An 18,852-nucleotide genomic window follows, 5' to 3' on the forward strand; every position below is an offset into this window, starting at 1 on the left:
TCACGACTGACCTTTACGTTCCTAATACCTACCTTTTCTAGCACTTCTGTTCACCCTTTGCCAAAATGTCTGAATCCAGGATGAGAGTCCCCGACAAGATCAAGGAAGTCGCGAAGGAGGACTTCGAACAAGCCAGGGAACTTGCTACAGATGCTGTTCGCTCGGGCGCATATCTCTACCCCTTCAAGGTACGCGTCTCAAATCTTCCGTCTCAGACCCACCGGGAGGCTAAGTTATACCTTCCTTGTGTGGGGCTTTGGATAAGCAAGACAGGACACCATGGAGCTGGGAAGTCAAAGTGATACGACTAACACAACCTCAAGGGAATCGCCTACTTCTTCACGCACCGTGCACTATGGAAGCCTCTCGCCGCCAAGCTCGTTCCGACTGTGTCCCTAGGACTGGGTGTTACGGCGATGATGTTTGCTGTCACCTACGTGCCCCAAGCCGCTCTGCTCTCCATCTTCAACGGCCCGCTCGCCATCTTCACCACCATACTGCTTGTTCTTAGTGAATCCTCCACCATCTTCTCGGTCCTAAGCAAGAACTTCCTCATTGATGATGCTCTCATCGACACCTTTGATGGCACCCTGGTCTGTCGCAACCAGACGACGTTGGTATCAAACGAGCGCCAGGTGAAGTCAGGAAGCGATCCGATCGGAAAGTTGGGCAAGCTCGTCACCAAGCCTTTTGCCAAGTTCACCCCTAGTGCTATCGTTCGGTATTTCATGTACCTGCCGCTGAACTTCATTCCTGTTGTCGGTACCATACTGTTCGTCATCCTCCAGGGACGCAAATTTGGTCCCACCGCACACGCTCGGTACTTCCAGCTCAAGCAGATGAAGAAGCAAGAGAAGGAGCGATTCGTTGAACAACGCAAGGCTGCATATGCCAGGTCAGTCTACCCGTTTACATATACCCCAACCTTGCTAACGTTTGCTAGCTTCGGTATCCCTGCTGTCCTCCTCGAGCTTGTACCTGTCGCCGGCATTTTCTTCTCCTTTACAAACACGGTCGGTGCCGCTCTCTGGGCCGCAGATATGGAACAAGGCAACACTACCGCCCCCAATCTGCGCCAGCAAGCCGAGGCAGCAAAGGGCAGAGATGAGTTGTGAGGGGTTCACTGTCCTTGAGATGGTGATACATAACCTCACAATCTTTGCTAATAACAATAACTAAGGGACTTTGAACCTTATGTTCGTTATGGGCCCGACGGGCGCTTCAGATATCCGTGGAAACCTTAGTACGCACGGGGTAATCTGTTGGGGTGGCCGTGACACTACAGCATGAAATTGGGCCAAGGTGTGGCCGATGTCACTTTTCCTGAACACGGCTATGATGAGAATGAGTGATGAACATGAGCATGAGGAACTCGATAGCATAACGTACATAATATATCCATAATGCTTTGAAAGGCGAATCTAATGCACTTGGTGAAAATGTTTTCTACCCTCATATAACAGTGAACTTATATCGAACATATCCCCGACAGCATGCATACCGCTGCACTACTTGAGAACGACTGCATATTTGAGAAACTATAGTATCTACGCATTATTGGATATAAGGGATCAAATTCAAGCACACACATGTGATGTACCAGAGAAGACATGAGATATACTATCGAATCAACATCTACGCGATACGACGAAAACGCCACCCATCTACCTCTTACTCGCACACAACCCAACCACCTTACTCGCTCTATACCCCACCAAGCCATCCACATAGGCCAGAAAAATATCCAACTCCAGCATATCCACCGCCCCACCCTTGACCCCCAAACTAGGATTTGAACTCCTCAGCACCTGTCCACCCCACAATATCCGAATGAAATATTTACAGCCAACATCAACACTCTTTTTATAAATCTCAAACACAACTTCCGACCCCATGCCCACCCAAACCATCTGCTCGATTTGCAGTATACTCAACAACCGGGCGAGAGAACCATCATGAGCGACATTATGGCGGTACAAGACCCGTGATTTACCCGCGACAGCAGCACGAATGTTATCCGCGAGTTCCGCCGTGAAAACGCCATAAGCCGCCACGGCCGCACGCAGCGACAGCGGCGAATCACGGTATACAAAACTATACTCGTACTGACCAAGGCGATAAACAGCATCAGCCTGTCGCTGAGAAACACACAACGTCTTATTAGAAATATGACAAGGAAGGGGTTTAGCGTGACACTGGCGAGCAGAGAGGTTATCATAGTAGTGGTCGAAGGAAGTGTGCCAATCTGAGGAATTCGCAGGGACACCGCTGACGGCGTCGAGGGCGGCGAAGAGGGGTTTAGTAGCGGCGAGGTGGGCGGTCCAGTCCGTGGCTGTGCTGCCGATGCCGTAGGTGGAGGAGAGGGATGTTGCGGCTGGGCAGGGGTAGGATGGCTCTAGGGAGTCTGTGCCCGTGGGCTGGATGTGCAGGGGTACGTTTGAAGACGGGGCGTACATGGCTTGGATTAGCATGCCTGCGACTTGGCTGGTGATGACGTTGTTGGTAACGCGGTAGGTTATTTTGTTGTTCAGGGAGGAAGGGAGGAAGTGGAGGAGGTCGTGGTAGACGGCGTAGAGGTCGGCGCCGTGTTGCCAGGAGTCGTCGAGGCCTTGGCTGGTGATTTGCGGGAATTGACAGCTACCGTTGAAACCGGGGCGGGCGAAGGGGTTGACGGGGTTGGTGTAGACGTTCCAGTAGGTGGAGGCTGAGGTGTTGCTGTTGTGGTGGAGAGGCTCTCCGTAGTAGAAGAGGCCTTGGTTGGAGCATTCCCAGCTGTATGACTCTTTTGGAAATGTATTGGAGGCATATGGTGTTCGTTTATGGTGGCGGTGTATACTATTGGCTTGTGAGGCGGGATTCATGCTGATGAATATTGGATACTTACACTTCCACATACACCAGCTCAAACTCCTCATCAGCTTTTACATATTCCTCCTTCCTCACATGCGGCATGTTACACCAATTGTACGTCCCATATTTCACCCCAGCAGGTAATTGCGAGCTGTTAAACCTAAAACCGTTTGTTCCGGTGCTGTTCAAGACTTGGTCTAGGTCGTTTATCCAACTCTTCTTCGGTGCATGCCAGCTCAAATCGACTTTGACGTCATTTTGAACAGCTACAGCGGTAGCTACTGTTGCAAAGAACAACGAAACATAGCTGCGCGAGAAATCCATATCCAACTCTCTAGGGCAAAAATGGAACAACGTGAAAGCAGTGCAAATGAACACAAGCACGAAGAGAATGTAAACGCCCACATGATGCATGTTTTATACCTTGCTCAATTGTTCAAAAAGCGATGCCGGCAACCATTACGGGTAGAGCAGGTTGTCAATTGCGGATTTTACGGGCGTCGAGAAGAGGGTCGTGGGCGGAGCGAGCGAGACAAGATGCACGAGTGTAAGTCCGAGACTGTGATTGGTTGAGGCAACACATCGAAGACGTCGGTCTGGATAGCGTCTTCTCCAACTACCCACGAACTCCAACTCGGAGGATAGCGGGTCGAGACATGTCCTCCGTGTTGCTTTTGGATGTAGCGTGTAAGTGACATGCCTTGGTGGGAGTAGGACTCGCTGTTCAGTCGACTGAGGAAATGGGCAGCGTTTCGGGAATATCGGGAATATTCACACACTAATTCGGACCCATAGTATCCTGGTTACAAAGTTGAAGAGTCGGCTTTTGTGACGCCACGTTCGTGGAGAGAAAGACGATACAGGCGTGAGGCACTAGAGGCGTGGCAGATGATGAGAAATCCAGAGGAACACAAGCATCACGTTCCAAACATGTCTCAAGCAGTCGTATCCGGGTATACACAAGCCGCGTCGAGTGTGCAAAGTTTCTCTTTCCTTCTAGGACGCATGCCGGACTACTAGGAGCCCCGACGATTGCGCTGTCTTCGCCATCGGTCAAGGTGCTGCAGAGGGTCTAGCTAAGTCTCAAAGTTGCCAAGGTACTGGGCGAAGCCGTTGAAGGCGGCACGAACGGCGAGCTAGAGAATAAGCAATGGGTGGTGCGGGGTGTATCGATAGACGTCCATATCCCGGTCTTGCTGTTGTTTGTCAAAGGGAGGGTATTGTTGGTGCAAGTGGTGTTGGTGTTATGAAGACGCACATTTGTGCACGGGCGACTGGATCATGGCCGAAAAAAAAAATAGAAACAGAGGTCCACGGCGAGACCAGAAGCTAATTGCAATATTGTGGAGTTGAAGTAGTCATCCTCTTTTTCTGCGACGTTCCATAGTGGCTTTTCCCAGGAGCGTTGTATCGGATGTGGAGTGGCATTAATGCGCTGCTTACCGGAAACACATGGTTGCTGCTTCTTCAGCCCTTTGGAAGCTTCGAAGGTTCCAAGCCGGGCGCGGTATGTGGTGGTATGGTGGAAGCTAGCGGGAACCCCCTATTCATGTCCATGGCGTAATCTCGATCTGGAAAGTGAACAGGGTCTCGATCTGGATCCGCCACTACCGAGATGGCAGAAGCAGACGGCGCGCTGTCTGATAAAGGTTCCCGAGGCTACAGCACGGGGTTGTCGTGTCCCTTTTATTTGGCAGCCGTTGATACGTCGCAGCGCAAATTACCCGCGCTCTTTCGCAGTCGCGGGTTGCCTCTTGTTTCATATTTGCATGCTTGGCGCCCCATTCCCCATCGGCCTTGCAGTTGTTGCAGATTCCCGTCGTACCTGTATGACGGCCAGCCTCGAGAAGCTGCAGCCAATTGCAAGCTGACAGCCACCCAGAGCTGTTACCTTGCCGCGTCACACACACACACACACACACACACACACACACAACGAACAAAACCTCCCCTCAACGTCTTCATCTTGAAAACACAAACATTTGCTTTGCTTTTTGTTTGTAGCCACTCGGCTCCTGTCAGAATCTGGGGAGGTCATTGCCGTGTAGTTGGCGTTCCTGCAGTAGTGTCGGGCATTAAGGTGGGTAAACCCTGGCCCACTCCTTCACCCGCACGCGCCATGATACGCGTTTGAGCAGGTGCTGACCTTGCTTCACAGGCGGTTGCACCCCCTCCAATTTCTTTCCCCATCGCTGCCAGCTTGCCCGTACTGTGGAGCCGTGCGCCTATAGGAATTCCCACCAAGACAGCTGACTGCCGCACCTGCTTCTTCTTCCAATTGCTAAGATTAAGCGCCCCAAAGTGTGACAGGCGGATATTAAGAGCTCCCGTCTGCCCACCATGGCCAGCACCGACGATTCCCGGTCCTCTAATCCCTCTCTTCAAAAGAACGCTGCGCTTGATTCTTCTCTCTCACCCGCTGCAGCTCAGTCCTCATCCCAGTCTTCTGCCGACCAAGGAGGAACCCGCAGGTCCAGCTTCAACTTCTTGCGCCGAAGCAGTGGAAAGAGTTCCTCGGAGATTCGCGGCAGTAGCAGCAGTAGAAGTACCTCAGTAAGCAAGATGAGCAGAAAGCAAAAGGCCCTCGCCCAAGAGGAAGCTCTGCGCAAACAGCGCGAGGCTTCTATGCTACCTAGGCAGCCTCCCCGCCTGCCCTCGCACTCGGCCCTTCCCCAGATCGCGACTTTCGGAGGTGAAGACCACCGTCCGGACTCGATTGCCATCGTATCCAACAAAGCCGGTGCCTACAACACTGGCGTCTACACGCCCAATGCCCTCAACTTCAGCCGACCCGGAACCGATGCCGCCAAAGTGACACGCCAGCAGAGTCCCGCTGTGGGTGCGCCCGCAGTTGGCTCCTCGCCACCGCCCTCCAACTACATGGACTATGATCCCTACCCTAGGACTGAGAGCATGACCAATCGCGGTCGCTACAGCTACGCCAGCAGCCAAATCAACACCGTAAACAGCCCACGCCGCGTGAGGAGGAGAAAAGACCCTACTCCCTTCAAGTAAGTAACTGAAATGTACAGTCCAGGCTCCAATTAATCAGATTATAGCATCCTCGTCATTGGCACCAAGAACGCTGGCAAGTCCTGCTTCATCGACTTCCTTCGCACTGCGCTCGCACTTCCTGCGCGCAAGCGACCCCATACTCCATCGCCCCCTGCAACTGCTGTAGGTGGTCAAGATTCACCCTTCACCTCCGAGTTCCTCGAGACTGAAGTAGATGGCGAGAGGGTGGGTGTCACTCTTTGGGACTCTGAGGGTCTAGAAAAGAACATTGTCGACTTCCAGCTGCCTGCAATCACCGCTTTCCTCGAGTCCAAGTTTGAAGAAACCTTTAGTGAGGAGCAAAAGGTTGTACGTGCGCCAGGTGTCAAGGATACCCATATCCACTGCGTCTTCCTCATCCTAGATCCCGTCCGCTTGGACCAGAACATTGCAGAAGCACGTAAGAAGTCGAATCTCGTCAACATTGGCAGTGCCATCTTCGGAGGCTTGGATGAAAATCTTGATCTCAATGTGCTCCGGGAGCTGCAGTCAAGGACCACGGTCATTCCGGTTATCAGCAAAGCAGACACAATAACGGATGCGCACATGCGCTATCTAAAGAAGACAGTCTGGGACACCATCAAGCGTGCCAAGCTGGATCCACTCCAGGCCTTGAACCTGGACCTGGGCGATGAAGACGACGACGAAGACCGCCTGGACGAGCGGGATGAGGACGAATACGACTCGTCGGAAGGAGAAGGCGAGGGCGAGGCTAAGGCACTCAACAAGATTCTAGAGCGATCTTCTTCTGATGCTGCACGCTCCATGGGTTCATCCGGCTCATCAACCAAATCCCACTCCCCTCCTACATCACCACCAAGTGCTAAGAGAAGTCACGCCCGCAAGCCTTCCGCCATCTCCGCATCCATACAAGGTGACGATGTTGACTCTCCGTTCTTACCTCTGAGTATCATCTCGCCCGATCCGTACGATCCCGAGGTGATTGGCCGCCGATTCCCCTGGGGCTTTGCCGACCCCTACAACCCAGAACACTGTGACTTTGTCAAGCTTAGGGAATATGTTTTCAGCGATTGGCGCTCCGAACTCCGCGAAGCTAGCCGTGAGCAGTGGTATGAAGGTTGGAGGACGACTCGCTTGGAGCAGGGCAGACGACGAGTTGTGACTTCGCATGGACCTGCATCAAAGGGACTTTCCGTTCCCACCGCCAACGGTCGAGCAACCAGTGCTGGCAATCAGGACAGCCGACCATACCGACCCAACCAATACTAAACGTGGCAACTCGGACGACACCGACCATATTGAGTGTTAACCCAACCTACGACACAACAAGACTTAACCAGCAACAGTCTCATGCTCCCAGCTCAGCAAAAACATCATATGGTCTTCCTACGTCAGACATACATCTTTGGGTCATGTTTTACACCTGGATCCCCTCCCATACTGTTTTTTTCCTACATCAGTCTGCATCTCGAGCTCCTGTGTTTTTCAAAGTTGATTTTTTTTGTGGAAAGAATGCGCATACCCTTTTGTTATTGCTTTATCTTGTTTTTTTAAGTCGTTTAGATTTTCATGCCCGTCCCGACATGGTTGATAGTAAGCAAAGAAAAGCGCCCTGGGATGGTGCAAGCAACTCACCTTTTTCACACGCTGCGCGTGGTATACGAATAGCTTGGAAGGAAGGGTGGGGGGCAGTATGTGAATTTTGAGAGAGACATATTGCCGCAGATGGTTTGGTGGATGGATGGATGGTGGTTTTCTTCACAATCAAATAGCGCTGCATGCATGCGACACAATTCAGGACTTTTTTTGTTCACATATCCAGGACAGAACTTGTCTACCCTCCTTTGTCACTTTCTTTCTCCTTTACAAAGTGTACGTCTATTCGATGTATAACATTTATATATATCCCATAGCCAGGCCTACTACTTACACCAGCAAATTTCAAAGCTTAGCCTTCCTCTTCTCCTCCAACTCTTTAATCTTAAGCGCAAACCGCTCATCAGGCGCACCCTCTACAAACCGTTCCGCGAGCGCATCCACGGCATTCACAACCGCCACCATCCTCGCATCCCTCACGGGCGCATTCTGCAACCTCTTCATCTCAATCATACTCTTCCCATCATTCACATCCAGCATGTCCTGCAAAAACGCCACTACCTTGTCCTGAAACGCATCACCACTGACGTCCCACACGTAATTATACAACCCCGCGTCCAGCAGCTCCTGCGCCTGTAGTTTGCGGCCGAACATGAGAAAGTCGTTTGCGCGGTGGATGCCAATGTGCTGGGCGAAGGATAGGGCGGACCCGTTTTCGGGGACGAGGCCCAGCGCGCTGAAGGGGCATTGCAGCCATGCGGTTGAGGAGGCGAGGACGATGTCGGCGACGCCCGGGAACCAGGCTGCGCCGCCGCCGACGGCGGGGCCGTTGAGGGCGAGGATGAGGACTTTGCGGTGGTCGATCATTGAGCGGAGGAGTTCGGTGGCTGGGGTGGGTGTGGTTAGTTGAGGTTCGCTATAGTTTTGCTTTGTTGGAGTCGCTGTGAGGTTGGGGTTGGATATGTAGGAATCGAATACCGCCAGGCAGATGTCGCTATATACCAATGCACAAACGGGACCAGACCAAACCAACAAGATTGAAAAACGGGGTTAAATACGTACTCGCAGTAAACCCAGCCAACATGCTCATCTTCTTCTCCGCCTCATTCTTAAACGTGCCCGTCCGCTTAGCCACACTCGTCACATCTGCGCCGGCGGAGAAGAAGCGCCCTGCGCCTGTTAGGACGGTGAAGATGGTGTCCGGGTGCGAGTCTAGTACACGCAGCGCAGCGACGATGTCTGCGACGAGGTTGCCGCCGAACGAGTTGAGGGACTTGGGGCGGTTGAACTATGGGGCGGGGGGTTGGTTGTTAGTGTTTGGACTGGTTTGGGGATGGATATGTGGGTGGGAGGAGTGTAGAGAAAGCGGATGTCTTGGTTTAGATTCATGTCCAGTTCGTGGGTGAATGAATGAATGAATGAACGAAGCTTATCCTCGTCTCTTCTTCCATACATGTGAAATCATGCAGAGTACACATAACAGCACACACAGCCCAACCTACCGTTATAATCCCAATCTTGCCCTTGATCTCAAACTTGATATCGGTGTAATCTGCCGAAGAAGTCATGATGAAGGTATCCGTCGTCTTTTAGTCTTCCTAGCTCTTTCACAGCAGCTTTAAAACATCAAAAGTTATAGTTACAATAACCGAAAGAAGATGTAAAAAACTGGCTGGATATCACGAAATGGACGGTCCGAATAGTGGTAGAAGTGGCCCTTTCAATAGGGTAATCCAACGTTGTTTGGGGGGTTGAACGCGAGCGAGCCTCGGTTAGGAAGCGTCGCGTTTTCGAGCGTGCGAGTCGGAGGCACGATTAGTCGTGTCGGTGGGGCGATTTACCTCGGCATGTCTGGCGTGGCACGTCATGGCAAGTCCGCCGTCAGCAGTGCAGCAATGTTCGCCAAATACAACGGGTTGGAAAGCAGTACGTCTATGAGATGAATTTCTTCTAAGAGGGGAATCATCAAATCTATAATACACCAAATAACTCGCTGTTCATCCCTCAAACACACCATGCTGGAGGTCGACACCAAAGTCCTTTGCCATGACGCGCATGTGCGCTTCAATGTCATCTTCCATACCACCGCCCACACCGATGATTTGCTTCAGCTTACTCCAGAAGAAGACCGCGTCGCTGAGAGCAAGCACGAACCGGAATCGCACGTGTTGGATCCAGTTCTTCCATCGCTGACCTGCACTGAGGTCCTTGCTCTCAATCAACGCCCGACTAGCCCACAAGCCAGTAATCTTGATGCGGTTTACAGGAGAGCCGAGGAACTGGTTGTTGCCTTGTACAATCCGGAGATTTCGTCCGATGAAGAGGAGTTCGCGGGGGAACTTTGCGTCGTCGCCGAGAATGAGTTTCATAGCATCGCGACCTTTGGCTTGCATTTCGAAAGCGCGTTCAGCTTGGTCTTTGCCCTTCATTTCTGACTTGAGTACTGCCGCAACGCTCTTGTCGCCACCTTCATACGGGCGCATGAGGGTTGCGGAGGCAAAGATGTCGGCGTGTTTGACGCCCCATTGAGTGACGATATCCTCGATCTGGGCATTGTCAAAGGCTAGGAGTGACTTCCAGAACAAGGCGTACTGAAGGCGGAACTTGGGGTCCATGCGAATGTATAGTCCGTGGTCGATGAGAACGACCTCGGGCTGGCCGTTGGGGAGACGTCGGACGAAGATGTTTCCTGGGTGGGGGTCGCAGTGTACAGCGCCCCAAAGAAACATCTGTGCTGAGAAGAGGTCGACAATGGTATTCATGGTGGTCTTCAGTGATACACCAAGACCCCCTTTGCCGTCCTTGCCTCTCCAGGAGTTGCGATCCGGCTTGAAGAACTCGTGCTTCGTGGCATCCTCAGGTGCATGTGTATCGACTTGTGCATCGCGAGGGATGGGTGGGAGCTTGTTGCCACCTGCTCCGGGACTGCCTCTACGCCATTCACCTTGCCAACTATTCGTGATTCCTTCTTTATCCCATAGTCGCACGCCCTCAATCCATTCCGCGGTCATGACACGCTTGCTCGAGAGTTCTCTGTAAACGGCCGGTATGTAAACTCTGCCATTGAGCCGCGGCTCTCCAGCAACAAGTTGCTTCATCTCCAAGGCATTGTCCGCTTCGTTTTCGAAATCCGTTTCCAGCATCAAGCGCTCTGAGACATACGGGACCAGAGTATATACTGGGATCTCGAACCACCATGTGTATACCCAGGATACGACTTTGAAGGCCCAGAGATCCCATCCAACCTGTTGCGCAATCTCCCGCTTCTGGATCTTGATGGCGACTTCTCGCCCGTCGGCCAGTCTTGCCCAGTGCACTTGTGCCACACTGGCGCTGGCTCTTGCTGTCTTCTCCATGATACCTCGGCCATCCTGACCTTCCTTTGTGAAGCCCACTCCAAAGACATCCTCAACGCTCTTGCCAAAGTCCTCCCTTATGACCTGCTCGACCTCCCACCACTCATTCTGCGGCGCATCGTCAAACATTTGTTGGAACATCTTCTGGAACTGTGGTGGCAGGATTGCGCTCTGCATAGCAATGGCCTGGCCAATCTTCAGGTATAGTCCGCCATTGTATCGCAGCAAGTCGAATATCCTTGTCGCGTTCCTCGCATGCAATTCCTCGATGCTGTTCGCAAGCGGCGGGTGAGCTCGAAAGTTAATCTTGTAATCAATTCCGATCAAAAGACCAGTCTTGAATGTGCGCAGACTACGAGTAATGGACGAGGCATAGAATTGCCGGTCAATTGCCCATCCAGCACCAAGCAGCGCCGAGATGACAGCGAGGCGGCGCACCCATTTCCGCCGTGTAAAAGGAGGTTTAATCTTGCGCTTTCGCGGCTTCGGAAGATCAGCAGGATTGGGCGGTCGTAAGGGCTCCCATTTTTGTGTTTGTAGGCGGCGCACAAATGGTGTGTGTAATCGCGCGGAGACGACCCCTGACGTCAGCAGTCGTGGTGTCGCATATTGGCTAGGTGCTCTTCGAAGAGCAGACAGGCCATGTATCATGGCTGTCAAAGGTGAGGCGAAATCAGCACGAGTGAATTGAGTCAAGACATGAGGGGCGTTGTAAGCTGGGTTTATCTCTCGCCGCATCCGAATCGACAAGTCATGACGGCATTTTCAGCCAATTGTCCGAACCGGCCCGTGCACACCCATGGGAATTGTATCCGTCTAGGCTACCAAATTCTACTTGAGTTCTGGACACACGCTTGCCACCCCTCGCGGAACCTTTCTCGTATGGTTTGTGTCCATAGCCGGTTATCGCTCATGACTTCTCCAACTCACAAAACCCTGGCATCCTTCCAACCACTTCTCTTCGGCGTACCAACTTGAATGTCGCATCTCAAATTGATTCCAACTGTAGTGCCATCTACTCGATGTGACAATATGCCGTCTAGGTTCGCTTTGCAGCTAGATAAGCACACTGCGATTGCATTCGACCATCCTGGATACGGCACGTCTGTGTTGCATGCGTGAACATATGTCCACACATGTAGACCGTGGCAGCCTTTCATGACTGTTCCTCCTCGGGCGCTTGCATCTTCTCTACAGCCTTCAAATCAACGCCCCATCTCCTCGCCAGCTCGTCAACTGTGCCCATCCACTTCTTAATCAAAGGGTGCTGATCAGAAACATCTCTCAGCGTAGGGTCATCCTCCTCCCCCACAACTCCCCATTTCCATATACCTTCCTCGTCGACCCATTGTTTACCTAGTAGTTCCTCAATCGCTAGCTCCTTGTGCGCTGACTGGAACAATTGAGTGACTTCCTTGTGCACTTGCGCGTCGTGTCCTGCCCATGCCGCGACAAATCCTTGTAGAATTCCTAGTATGTAGCCCACGCGAAGCCCGAGGTTTGCACCTAAAGAGTAACCTTCGTCAAAACCTTCTTGTACGTATTGGCCTTTACTATTCGCAAGGCCTTCTCGGTAGGCATCCGTGTCGAGTGCGCGTTGACGGGATGGTAGGTCTGAAAGAATCTCGTGCGTTCTTATTTGAAAAGCGTTTGCGGAAAGATGTGGCGACGAAGGCGCAGAACCGTAGATATCGTCGAGCGCATTCTCGTGGGGTGGTGTGGGAGGTGCCTGTCCTGCGCCAAGCTGGATTGGATCCAAAGTGGGAGATATGTTGCTGAGCGCATTCATGGCGGGAGTGATTCTACAAAGGATATTACAGCGTCGGTTGGAATTCGAGTCATCTTGGTCATCCTGTAGAATGTGGGGTGAAGAGAGGATCTGGTCGACACTAGCGCCGCTTTCGGAAGTGCGGAGGCTTGAACCTCATCGAGCATAGGATCAGCACTTCCTCCATGCATCGCATCTTACAGGTATCTTTCAAGTTCTTGTCTTATTGTACACAGTATAGTTACTCTGGAGTTGGAGGGAAATTTTCCCAATAAAATTCCCAGGAACACCAACTTCAATAGCCAATTTCCGTCCATCCTCCTCTTCCAACGAACCCCTCAACACCTTTATCGCTTTCGACTTCACATGCTAGCCTTCCCGTTACTATACTTTGCTCGTAATCACGACCACGGACAAGAAATGGTTCAAAGCTTCCTACCCATATGCCCCTCTCATTATCCGACTTCTCCAACACAAACCCACTACTGCCGATCTAGCTGGAGAAACCAATGACGCTGATGTATCGACCCGATGTCGTTTGTAGAGCCAGGATATGCGTTGTTAGCGCGCGTTTGAGTGTCTTCTTCGGTATCAGTATCGACATCTTGGGCTGCTTTCTGGATCTGGTCCGATTGCTCTGATAATTCACTGTCATCATCCGAAGATATTGTTGGTGGGACACTGGAGCTACGTTGAGACGTCTTTTGTCGACTTTTCCGTCTCGCTGTAGGCCGTTTGGTAATCTCGTTCGAAGGCAATCGAAGTATAACAGTGTAGCCGCAGTCGAATGTAGCGTGTTTGGAATGCTGAGATGAGTTTCTCATTCTCATTTTCCTCACCCTCTCTACTCACTTGGACTTTCCGTATCTCATCGGTGTCTGAATCTGTCTCTGTGACCTCATCGTCTGTAGTCTGCGGACTTGGCGTTCTACTCTTCTTTTTTGTCCTAGGCAATACGCTATATGTCCCCGTATCCCATATCAACAAGCTCCCGGTCTTGGTACTCGCACTCTCAATCAAGTGATTCCAATAGTTGTGCACCTGTGTCTCAATCGCCAATCGGCCTATGCTCTTCGAGTTGGGGTCACCGGATAGGCCCTTCGGTATAGCGAAAGACATAGAACTGGTCTTGGAGAATTGGAGTCGTAAGTCATAATGCACACCTGCAATGGGGTGTTTATGCTGGTGAATTACGAAGTGATGGCCATGAGATTGGAGATTGGATTGGTAGAGCGTCGCAAAGCAAGAAATAGAGAGACGTGGGATTCCAGGTGGCGTGGTCCTGCATACTGCCGTAAGATGACCCTCAAAGTATGTGAGGTGGTCAGAAACTTTGGCTTTTCCAGCTTCTACTGCCGCAAGTGTAGGTTCAGCCTCCAATGCTGTAGTTTGCAAAAGTGTGTTTCGGGTGTGAGTTCCAGAAGTTTTCCTTCGCTTCGATAGCGGTGGCGGCGATATGTCTCGCGCGAGACTTGATGGCACAACCATACCTAGGTATTCTTTTGATTCAAGCATACAATTATCACCGCGGACTCAAAGCCTATAATTCCATGGCACTGCATTCATTGACAGAGTCTAGATGATTGGTCGCGAAGCTGCACGCCACTGATCGCTAGCCATGACGTCATCCTCACCACGCCCTTTACACACACGCAAGCGCGTCGCCTTCACAAGGCATATTGCGGGATACCAAAAGCGAAAGATCCGAGATGTAAGGAGGGAGCGAGGAGAAGAAGCAACATACACGCGTCTACCGACCGTGGGGCTCCCTCAATGTCCTACGCTTGTAATTGGCTGTCGGCCTGCTTCCTTCTACTAGATGTCTAGTAAACTCGGCAAACCTGCCTCAGTCGATGCCACATCTCAACGTCGTCGCGCGAACATGCACTAATAGGTTAGACGGCACCCATACCTCCACACATCATAATGTGGGATTGCGGTGCAAGACCCACTGGACCAAGTTTAGTATCTCTAGAGCATGAATGAGCGGGGATGCGGAGTGAACTGAACCGAGATGGTGCGAGCTTGGGTGTGATATAAGTATCGCTGGGGGTTCAATCGTAGTTCTGCCATCTCTCTTGAGAATCTTGAATAGTATCCTATACCTATCAATTCAATCCAACCCAACATGTCGTTTGATACGGAAGTCCTAATCATAGGCGCGGGCATGAGCGGCCTGGGTCTCGCAGTCCAAATCATTCGAAACTACGGCATCCGGAACTTTGAGCTTGTTGAGAAGAGCGAAGATGTAGGCGGTACTTGGCTGGCGAACACGTATCCAGGTTGTGGCTGTGATGTGAGTTACGTCCTCATGCATGATGTGTTGAAGATATGGTTGACATGTGATAGGTTGCTTCGCACTTCTACTCGTACAGCTTCGCTCTTAACCCTGACTGGAGTCGCAAGTACTCTATGCGTCCGGAAATCCAGGCATACTTTCGTTCCGTCGCTGAACAGTATCGTGTCGTTGACCACGTCCGCTTCCGTTCTATTCTCGAGAAGGCGGTGTGGAATGATGTGGACAACGTCTGGGAGGCGTCTATCTTGAATCTACAAACTAAGGAACGGATTGTGCGACGAGCCAAGGTACTGATATCCGGTGTTGGCTCGCTCTCAGTGCCAAAGACATGCGACCTACCTGGTGTGGACACATACAAGGGCAAGCTGTTTCACTCCGCTCAATGGGATCATAGCTTTGACTGGGCAGACAAGGACATCGTTGTACTTGGTATGTTGCCCATCCTCGAACCCTTCACTAGATCAATACAGCATGCTGATAATGTCTAGGCAATGGCTGCTCGGCAACCCAATTCGTGCCTATCATGGCCAACGAGCCGAATCCCGTACGCAAGCTTACACAGTTTGGAAGACAAGCCCAGTACCTAGCTGAGCGAGAAAACCCGCATTATTCCAACACCTTCAAGGCTGTGATGCGTTACGTGCCATTGGCGATGCGACTCTACCGTGCGAAGTTCTATTATGAAATGGAGCGTGACTGGAGTGGCTTTGATATCGAGACTGGGCGCAACATACGTCAAGACCTGGCGAAAGAGAATGAGGCGTACGTCAAGAGCATGGCACCACCGAAATACTGGAATGCTATTATCCCGAAGACTGAAATCGGATGTAAGAGGAAAGTGCTGGACACTGACTACCTGAAGACTCTGTGGAGGGACAATATCGAGCTTGTGGCCGACGACCCTGCCGAGAGAATTACTGAGAGCGGAGTTGTGACAAAGAGCGGCCGTGAAGTGAACGCAGATGCAATCGTACTTGCGACCGGCTTTGCAACGCAGCAGATGTTATTTCCGATGGAAATTGTTGGTCGGGATGGCATCAGCTTACACGAACATGTGAGCCACACCTCCAGAATTCTGCATATCTGAACTGACACGATGACACAGTGGGATAAAACCTCGTTGGGTGTCGCGCAAGCCTACTTCGGCACTGTAGTGCCAAACTTTCCCAACTTCTTCATCTTGATGGGACCAAACACAGTCACTGGTCACTTGAGCGTCATCTACACTGTGGAGTGCCAGATCAATTTCACTCTTCGCCTCCTCGAGCCCATCTTCAAGTCTCTCCCATCCTACCGATCTCGGTCTTTCATCCCAAAGATGCTTGCGCCGCCCCCAGCCACCGTGGAAGTCAAGTCCGAAGCCGCAATCGCCGACTCGCAGTGGACGCAGCAAGCTGCCAAGAAACTAGTCTGGGCCTCAGGGTGCGTGAACTGGGCTGTGGATCCCAAGACGGGCCTCAACAACAGTGAGTGACAATTGCCTAATCGATGCGAGCCCGTGCGCTGACTCCACTTTAGTGATGTACCCAGATTGGCAATTCATGTATTGGCTTAGAAGCATCTTCTGGAAAAAGAGCGACTTTGTTTACAAGAAAGAGAAGACTGGGGAAGAGTTCCGGCCTGGTGCTGGCAAGACGATGCTTTGGCTGGCAACTGTTGGGGCGATTGCGGGTGGCGCCTTCTTTGGACGAGACTGGATTCAAGATGAACTGCCTCGACAACTGAGACATTTGAACACGAGGGGGCTGGTGCGGCATTTTCCTGTAAAAATTGCGCTAGAGCGGTGCCTTAGCGCGTGAGTGAAGGAGAGAGATAGGGTCCATCAAGACTATGCCAGTTGCCTGATCCACCAGGCAGCACCATCGGCAGCACCTTTATCTGAGCAAGACGACTAACGTCTGCAAATACATTCAAAAGTATCTGAAAATGCCCATAAAGTTCAATGTGACGATTGTTTTGCGTGATATGTCTCCATCGCCGCCCTTGACGATACTACTCATCGCGGTCATCTCTGCAGCCACGAGTCGACAATTGACGAGCATTGCCTGTCTCACAGCTTTTAATTGATTGTCTAATTGGAAAATTCTCCCCAATTGTACGGCACCCCATCGTCCAGTAACAATAGCAGCTTCGGGCGGGACCCTCGTTCGCCCCACATCTGGGTTTGCCCCCAAGTGAGCCTCTTTCACTTTCACCACCTCGTGACAACCCGACCTCCCCAAATCAGGTTATCTCAAGCTTGGCACTAGTAATCGTCTCACACTGGAAATACTTCTTGCTCCAATATCCTTCAAACCTTCTTACACCACAATACTCTCAATCAATTTCAATCAAGCTTGATTATTCCCCAATCTGCCCAACTTCTACCCACTTTCTTCACTGCCAACATCATCACAATCTTCCAAGATGTCTGAGATGTCTGAGATGCCTGAGTGCATTCTCTTACCCGCGCTTTCTGCGTCAGTCGCTGAGCTGGATGCTCGTGCTACAGGCACCTTCTGCTCGCCCTACCACCTGACTGAGCAAATCCTCAAGCTCAGCAGCTGGTACATCGAGCTGAGCAAGAAGAAGACCCTGTTCGGAAAGTACACCGTCGACCCCTACACCCCCAGCCTCGAGACTCTCTTCAACCGCCTGCATGACAAGCAGCTGGCTCCCAGCCTACTTCCATCTGGATTCATCCACGTCGACCGTCTCAACGAACGCAGCGAGCTGCGCGTTGAAGGTGAGGCTGCCGAACGCCCGCTCTACGAGTATGAGGATCTGTTCTATGCACTCAACGCACGCATGCAAGAGATGCATCAGCTGTTGAACCTTCGCCTTCACAGTGGCTTCAACACCATCACCGACGAGGTCTACGAGGGTGGTCCCAACATTGTGCTGTTTCACGAGAAGCTCTCAAACCACTGGACTTCGCTCAACAAGTCTAGCTGTGGTAAGGCGCTCGACAACGCGGTTCGCGAGGCGAGGGTCATGGCACTCCGTCAAGAGCTCGTCTGGCAGATGGACAACGACCAAATCACCCGCGCCGACGCCGAAATCATGGGAGTCAAGCTCTACTGCCCCGAAGTCTTCGATAACGTCACCGGTCTCACTTACATCCTTGACTGGGCCCCTATCATGGTCGGTGCGTACCTCGAGGCAAAGTACCGCCGCATGCTCGACCACGAGCAGCAAGAAGCTGCCATCGAAGAGCGCCGTAAGCGTCGTGTCGCTAGGATTATAAGCATGCGCCAGGCCCTCAACGCTGGTGTACCCAATGTCGTCTCTCCTCGTAGCCGCAAGAGCTCTACTCGTCGCAAGAGCGCTACTCGCAACAAGAACTCTACCCGCAGCAAGAGCGCTACTCGTCGCGAGAGCTCTACTAGCCGCGTCTGCCTTGGGCCCCCCAAGACGTTCTACGGAGAGACGTGCTACCCAGACAAGTACCTCGCCAGCCTCCAAACCATCCCCAGCCCCACCACGTTCAACATGCAGTATGCCAAAGACCAGGCTACCATGCAGAACTCTCCCGAGTGCACTGCTCAGCTCCACGCCGGCAGCCACCACCAAGAGCACTCTGCCGTCATCTTCGACGTCGAGGCTGAGGAGAAGCTTGAGTACGAGCGTCAGGAGCGTGCTATCGTTGAGCGCCAGATCGCAGAGGAGCGTGAGGCACGCGAGGACCTCGAGATGATGCTCGCGTGGAAGGCCAAGATGGAACGTGTACTGGAGTATAGTGACTATCTCCGTGCCAACGCTAGTGCCGACGCAAAGTATGCTGTCCAGAGCACCCGCGTTAGAGCCGTGCATCCCTCTCTGCTAGGGCAATACAATGGCGCTCCCTTCTACAAGCAGGACATCGACTTCGAGCCCTATGGTGGCGAGTGGTAAGAGTGGTTGACATTTGGATGACGGAAAGGATCTGAGCATGGAAGCAACGTCACTACTGGGACTTGACATGGTGCATGGAATGAATACACGGTTGC

At 52.0% G+C, this 18,852-nt stretch overlaps 9 protein-coding genes across 9 annotated transcripts; 5 read left to right on the plus strand and 4 right to left on the minus strand.

Moving 5' to 3' along the window:
- Positions 1-65: 65 nt before the first annotated feature.
- PtrM4_044470 (EI24 multi-domain protein) lies at positions 66-1,115 on the plus strand (the record flags this gene model as incomplete). The annotated part of the gene is made up of 3 exons (XM_001937252.1): positions 66-188; positions 324-895; positions 944-1,115. 3 exons carry the CDS (start codon positions 66-68, stop codon positions 1,113-1,115), a joined length of 867 nt encoding a protein of 288 aa, XP_001937287.1.
- A 1,012-nt stretch (positions 1,116-2,127) lies between these two features.
- On the minus strand, positions 2,128-3,174 carry PtrM4_044480 (Pneumo-att-G multi-domain protein; the record flags this gene model as incomplete). Its single annotated transcript, XM_066104526.1, has 3 exons — positions 2,128-2,132; positions 2,195-2,835; positions 2,885-3,174. The coding sequence occupies 3 exons, from the start codon at positions 3,172-3,174 to the stop codon at positions 2,128-2,130; spliced, it is 936 nt and encodes a 311-aa protein (XP_065959090.1).
- A 2,016-nt stretch (positions 3,175-5,190) lies between these two features.
- On the plus strand, positions 5,191-5,865 carry PtrM4_044490 (uncharacterized protein; the record flags this gene model as incomplete). The annotated part of the gene is made up of 1 exon (XM_001937249.2): positions 5,191-5,865. One exon carries the CDS (start codon positions 5,191-5,193, stop codon positions 5,863-5,865), a length of 675 nt encoding a protein of 224 aa, XP_001937284.2.
- Positions 5,866-6,669: 804 nt separating this feature from the next.
- PtrM4_044500 (uncharacterized protein) lies at positions 6,670-7,134 on the plus strand (the record flags this gene model as incomplete). Its single annotated transcript, XM_066104527.1, has 1 exon — positions 6,670-7,134. One exon carries the CDS (start codon positions 6,670-6,672, stop codon positions 7,132-7,134), a length of 465 nt encoding a protein of 154 aa, XP_065959091.1.
- A 672-nt stretch (positions 7,135-7,806) lies between these two features.
- On the minus strand, positions 7,807-9,029 carry PtrM4_044510 (CaiD, Enoyl-CoA hydratase-carnithine racemase; the record flags this gene model as incomplete). The annotated part of the gene is made up of 3 exons (XM_001937248.1): positions 7,807-8,348; positions 8,524-8,749; positions 8,964-9,029. 3 exons carry the CDS (start codon positions 9,027-9,029, stop codon positions 7,807-7,809), a joined length of 834 nt encoding a protein of 277 aa, XP_001937283.1.
- A 429-nt stretch (positions 9,030-9,458) lies between these two features.
- PtrM4_044520 (ABC1 domain containing protein) lies at positions 9,459-11,468 on the minus strand (the record flags this gene model as incomplete). The annotated part of the gene is made up of 1 exon (XM_001937247.2): positions 9,459-11,468. One exon carries the CDS (start codon positions 11,466-11,468, stop codon positions 9,459-9,461), a length of 2,010 nt encoding a protein of 669 aa, XP_001937282.2.
- A 505-nt stretch (positions 11,469-11,973) lies between these two features.
- PtrM4_044530 (Yae1-N domain containing protein) lies at positions 11,974-12,606 on the minus strand (the record flags this gene model as incomplete). The annotated part of the gene is made up of 1 exon (XM_066104528.1): positions 11,974-12,606. The coding sequence occupies one exon, from the start codon at positions 12,604-12,606 to the stop codon at positions 11,974-11,976; it is 633 nt and encodes a 210-aa protein (XP_065959092.1).
- A 2,107-nt stretch (positions 12,607-14,713) lies between these two features.
- PtrM4_044540 (Pyr-redox-3 multi-domain protein) lies at positions 14,714-16,683 on the plus strand (the record flags this gene model as incomplete). Its single annotated transcript, XM_001937246.1, has 5 exons — positions 14,714-14,881; positions 14,935-15,313; positions 15,373-15,938; positions 15,990-16,350; positions 16,403-16,683. The coding sequence occupies 5 exons, from the start codon at positions 14,714-14,716 to the stop codon at positions 16,681-16,683; spliced, it is 1,755 nt and encodes a 584-aa protein (XP_001937281.1).
- Positions 16,684-17,290: 607 nt separating this feature from the next.
- PtrM4_044550 (Herpes-BLLF1 domain containing protein) lies at positions 17,291-18,757 on the plus strand (the record flags this gene model as incomplete). Its single annotated transcript, XM_001937245.1, has 1 exon — positions 17,291-18,757. One exon carries the CDS (start codon positions 17,291-17,293, stop codon positions 18,755-18,757), a length of 1,467 nt encoding a protein of 488 aa, XP_001937280.1.
- Between the last annotated feature and the right edge of the window lie 95 nt (positions 18,758-18,852).

The sequence above is a fragment of the Pyrenophora tritici-repentis genome, chromosome 10, assembly GCF_003171515.1.
Source record: "Pyrenophora tritici-repentis strain M4 chromosome 10, whole genome shotgun sequence".
NCBI lineage: Eukaryota > Fungi > Ascomycota > Dothideomycetes > Pleosporales > Pleosporaceae > Pyrenophora > Pyrenophora tritici-repentis.